General features: G+C 43.2%; 1 protein-coding gene across 1 annotated transcript; it reads right to left on the bottom strand.

The window, feature by feature from the left end:
- Window positions 1-4641: 4641 nt before the first annotated feature.
- Window positions 4642-5577, bottom strand: LOC147444231 (uncharacterized). The gene has a single exon (XM_086527808.1). It carries the CDS (start codon window positions 5569-5571, stop codon window positions 5269-5271), a length of 303 nt encoding a protein of 100 aa, XP_086383934.1. The 5' UTR covers window positions 5572-5577; the 3' UTR covers window positions 4642-5268.
- Between the last annotated feature and the right edge of the window lie 327 nt (window positions 5578-5904).

The following is a 5904-nucleotide window of genomic DNA, read 5'->3' as shown; positions in this document are numbered from 1 at the left end:
CATCTTTACCTTTAAATTGGTCCATTTTCTTTACTAAAGATTGAAGTGATTTGGTTGAGGAAATCTCCCTCCTTTCAGCAGCTTGCTGCTATATATTGCATAAACACCACAAAAGCTTGAAACATTTGCATTGTAACTGGATCAAACCGCACCCCCTGTTGCTCTTGTTTCTCCATAGATTTCAATCTTTGATTAGATACTTTCAGTGAATATTTTGAACCCTCACCCTAGCCTACTTCACGTCACCAAAAAGTTGTCAAGAAGTGCACAGTGCCACTAGGAAAGCGTTGGGCCTCTGACTATGAGGATTCGTAGCAAAATCAAGCAAGGCATAGATGATTTGAAGATAAAAACACACTAAAAAATAAAAAAAATCTAGTCATGAAATCTCCACTTTGAAAAAGAACCAATACTAACTCAAAACTCTTGTGTGTGTGAAGATTAGGTGTAGCCTCGCTCTCCACAGATGCAATGCTCATTGGACCTGTTAAAAACCCTAAAATGATGCTTTGATTTCTCGTCATGACCTTTTTATGGAGGCTTCAGTACTGCATAGGAGAAGCTCGAGTAGTTATTTGAGGAGGGAAAACTTGCTATTTTTTGCCAACATCGTTCGTATTGAACTTTCTAGGCAAAACGAGCGTGCCACTTCAAAACACTTGAAATTTGTACATTTTTAAAGAAAATTAGAAATATATTTATGTGAAAAAGCATGCCATAGTGACATGTCTAGGGACTCGCCCGTCCGACAAGGTATGTACACGACTGCAACCGTGGCATTTATTTTCACATATATCACACTATGTACATTAGAGCATTTGGTCCCACATAACAAAAGCATTGAGAGTGAGGTAGATATTCTAGTTTCCCCTCATGAACGTGCCACGACACGACACCGTCCATTGCCAGACCAAAGCGAATACAGTGAGGCTCATTCTTAAATGTAGGCCAACGTTCCTCTATGTGCTTCCATGCACAAGATTCAGTAGGTACCCGCATCACATCATCTATCAATCTAGTATTTGAGTGCCATGTCATCAAAGCGACTATAGACTTGCACGTAAACATTCTATTTAATCTTGGAATGATAGGAAAGTGTCGAAGGACCTTTGCAGGGATAAATTTTCCTTGTGTGTCCTCTCTATACCTGTTTGATCCACAATTGGGACAATGTTCCAAATTTTCATACTCATTGCAAAAAATTATACAATCATTAGGACATGCATGTATTTTGTGATAATCCAAGGCTAAATTAGTAAGAAGTTTTTTAGCGGTTGGATGGGTAGGGGACATGTGATTGCCTTCCGGTAAGATTTTCTCGTTGAGCAACATGTCATTACATGAACAAGTCAACCCCTTGATCACATTATTGAACTGTAATTTACACTTTGTCATGCTTAGGATACAATGTATTTACCTGAAAAGTTCTGTGATGGAGGTGTCAGACCACCCATAGACAGACTGCAAACTAAGCATTGCCAAAGCGGTACGGAGAACTGATATTTTTGCACCATTGTAAAGTGGCATACGTGCAAGAATTTTCATCATCTCGCCCTCTTTATTATTGCTATCATGACGTCGATATGGATGGGATGACTAATATTGGTTCACAGTATTGCCTTGAATGTTGTCGTCTTTTATGTTTCAATGATGGGATCCATGTCAAAGAGCGCGTCTAACATCTGCTCCATCTCTACTTCTTGAAATGCTACATCAGGTATTGGTTGTGTGGACTTAGTCCATAGCTGTTCGTTTCAAAATCTTCTTCTCTAGGATGAAGTTGGAGCAATATCTACCTGCGGAGATTGATCTACTGTCTCCATACCATGAGATCGATAATGTAGGTCTTGTTGTTTCTCTATGGGAAAGAGACCGTAATTGCGTGTGTGCTGGTCAAAGATTTTTTGTTTTTGAAAGATCTTATGCTTGCAGTGCACACAAGGCCACACCATCCTATCGTCCATACTTTATCTACCAATGATGCAACAAATAATTAAATCACTCTTGTTATAAGTACACACTACTAACTACATGACAATAGATGATAACCTCACATTCTCTAGCCATGCCCGATCCTTGCAGACCTCTGTCTAGAGGTGCACGCAAATTAGGACCACATGGTAATAATCTCCTCTTTATTGATCAATGACTATATATTAGGGTTTTTGAAGTTTGTTTGCATTATTGAAGTTTGATTGCATTATTTTATTTTGTTTATCAAAGTCCGTTTGTGTTTTTGAAGTACATAAGTCATTTCCAAAGTTCGTTTGCATTTTTTCTACTATTTGCCACTATCTCTAATAACCTCACCTTCTCTAGCCATGCCCAATCCCTATACACCTCGGTCTAGAGGTGCACAGAGATTAGGACTATAGGGTTTTTGAAGTGTGTGTGTTATTGAAGTTCGATTGCGTTATTTTACTTCGTTTATCAAAGTCAGTTTGCATTTTTGAAGTACAAAAGTCATTTATGAAGTCCGTTTGCATTCTTTCTACTATTTGCCGCTAGCTCTAACAACCTCACATTCTCTATCCATGTCCGATCCCCGCACACCTTGGTCTAGAGGTGCACGGAGATTAGGAACACATAATAATAATCTCATCTTTATTGTGGTGGTCAATGACTATCTATTAGGGTTTTTGAAGTCTGTGTGCATTATTGAAGTTTGATTGCATTATTTTACTTTATTTATCAAAGTCCGTTTACGTTTTTGAAGTACACAAGTCATTTTCGAAGTCCGTTTACATTTTTTCTACTATTTGTTGCTAGCTCTAACAACCTCACATTCTCTAGCCATGCCCGATCCCTGCACACCTCCATCTAGAGGTGCATGGAGATTAGGACCATAGGGTAATGATCTCGTCTTTGTTGGTCCATGACTATATATTAGGGTTCTTGAAGTCTGCGTGCGCTATTGAAGTTCGATTGCGTTATTTTACTTTGTTTATCAAAGTTCGCTTGCGTTATTTTACTTTGTTTATCAAAGTTCGCTTGCGTTTTTGAAGTACAAAAGTCATTTTCGAAGTTCGTTTGTGTTTTTTCTACTATTTGCCGCTAGCTGGTACACCTCGGTCTAGAGGTGCACTGAGATTAGGACCACATGGTAATAATCTCGTCTTTATTGGTCAATGACTATATATTAGGGTTTTTGAAGTCTGTGTACGTTATTAGAGTTCAATTGCGTTATTTTACTTCATTTATCAAAGTTCGTTTGCGTTTTTGAAGTACACAAGTCATTTGTGAAGTCCGTTTGCATTTTTTCTATTATTTATGGCTAGCTCTAACAACCTCACTAGCCATGCCCAATCCCGACACACCTCGGTCTCAAGGTGCACGGAGACTAGGACCCCAGGGTAATAATCTCATCTCTATATTCATGGATGAGACACACACACACACACACACACACACACACACACACACACACACGTGTATATGACAATGCATGTAGAGGGTGTCAAGAGCAACCTAACCCGAAGTTGCTAACCCTAAGAATGTATATGGATTGCACACGGCTTGCCATATTTGCAGCCATACTTTGAGTATGGATTGCCCATTTTCCTATTGATGGTTTGGGAAATCCATATGCGTTCTTGTTAGAAGAAATGACAAACAAGCAAGCCATTTTTGAAGTCCGTTTGCATTTCCATTAGGAAGAGCATGGGGTTTAGGAGGGCCTCTTTATTTGCCATGAGATTATGGAGGTGATTAAAATTTTGACAAATAGATGTACGCCATGTGTGCAAGAATGGTGGGTGTGTAAGAGAGGTGTAAGAGTGGTCAAAGGATGCACTTTCCCCCCCAAAAAAGGGGATGGGCAACTTTATGATTTTCGGCCCTCCATAACTCCTACATACGTTTTTTGATTTGTGCGGAGATTATAGATCTGTAATCTACATGCCGAGTTATTTCCATAGATATGCTACATGATATGGTTTTGACTGCTAGATTTAGTCGTTTTGCATGTTTGAATTCAAAAGTTGTCCTTTGATTGCTTTCTTAATAGGAGAGGTTTGACTCCCTTAAACTACCAAATAAAGAGGCCCTCCTATACCCCATTCTCTTCCTAATGCTCTATAACATATGCATACAAACTTCAAGGACTTCAAAAACGTTTGCACCTATGGATGGTTAAGGCAAGTGCAGAAGCCATTTTTGAAGTCCCTTTGCATTTTAATCAATAAAAATGCAAAGGGACTTCAAAAACGGCTTGTGCACCTATAATTTTTGCTTCCTGTTCTATACATGGTGGGATGGGGGAAAAGGATACAACACCCGGTACACAATATGACTGCCTCTCTATAGCCCAAGGTAATAGTCCGCACCCCTACCCACACTGAATCACACACACATGCACACTTTCTGCCGATCTTCACAATACAGACCGACTTCGAGAAACTTCGGCTACACACAATTGCATTTACTTACGCACACACCAATGCACCCATATCTGTAAACACACTCACACCGGGAGGCCTCACTAGCCTCGACCACACACAAAACCACACCCAATCTGCAACCACAATCACTCTCTCCCTCTCTCTTTGCGCACACACACGCAATCCCGGAGCCACTGCTACCACGGGCATACGGCAAAAGACGAGACGCAGACGAGATTGATGGCGAACTCGACAAAAAACACAAACCAACTTGGTATCACATAAACATTATCCAATACAATGATAGCGGCCCTTGGCGGCTACTGTTCAGTCCACGGCGACTCTTCCAAACTCGATTGACGGCGCTCGTTACGACGGCCACACCATGACGTGCAATCCTCCTTGTGCGCCACCTTATGCTATTAGCAGCCCGTATCGCTTGATGACCTTCTACACCTGCTCCAAGGCAAGCCCCTGGCTTCAACAATCCTGGCGGCTCATCAGCCCCTGCTTAGTATGGCCACGCTCCTGCGGCCTTCTTTTTGCTACGTATACCCAGTCGGTTACAGCCCTTTCACCAATTACAGCCCGCCATCTTGCTCCTTCTCCAAGCCCTTGGCGGCCAGCTTTATCTGCGACCAGTCCCCCCGTTCAAGGCAGCCAGCTACAACCCGTCATCCTCCACATGAGCTCTCGTCCCGGTGGTCTATGGCCAACACGCTTGCGGCTTCCCCTTCACGTTGTTGGCTTCTGGCGGCCCCGTAGGCTCCTCTGTACTTGGATTCTATCTACCAACTCCTGCTGGCTATGGCGGCCACGTTTGCATGGCCCTTTTTCTCCACTCTGGTCTGGCTCCTCCTTCGTGTAGTAGCGCCCCCTTCCGACCTGTCTACTGCCTTATGCAGCCCCCGCCACCTTTGGCGGCCCTCCTCAAGCAGCGCCTGCTCCACGAGCTGGTTGCCCTCTTGGCGTCTCTTCTTCCTGCCGTCTGCAGCCCCTTGCCACCTCTACACCTTCCGTGACACTGCCCTGCAGTCCTCGCAGCTCCCTGCATGGCATCTCCTACCCCAACCTTTTTCCCTTGGCCCCTGAAATTGGAGACCCCCTCCAACAATCCCATGCGGCTCATCTCCCCATCAAACTCCACTTCAACTGCTCCTGCATAGCCACCAAATGGCGCTCTCTCTCGCATGCCCTGTACCTGGCGGCTCTCATTTTGCCTTGCTCCACCTGGTGAGCACCTCCCATGCTTATCTCCACCTGCACACCAACACGTGGTACCACTTTCTTCACATCCTGTTTACCTGCAAATCCTGCTGTGACGCGTTTTTTACAGCATGGCAAACTTCAAATTTTCATCTTAACTTGCCACTTAGCGGGTGTTCCCACCAAACGCAACCCGCAGTCCATAGCTTTGCATCTCTTAGCATAAAACCTTGCTTTGGAACCAAGGCCATCACGGCTTTAAGTAAACATAATTGACCCACAAGAATCAAATCCCCGGATGCTTTGATACTTGCCGATA

Source organism: Adiantum capillus-veneris, chromosome 13, assembly GCF_014529385.1.
Source record: "Adiantum capillus-veneris isolate H3 chromosome 13, ASM1452938v2, whole genome shotgun sequence".
NCBI lineage: Eukaryota > Viridiplantae > Streptophyta > Polypodiopsida > Polypodiales > Pteridaceae > Adiantum > Adiantum capillus-veneris.
The sequence above is the reverse complement of the archived record's forward strand: the minus strand, read 5'-3'. Positions and strand labels throughout refer to the sequence as shown.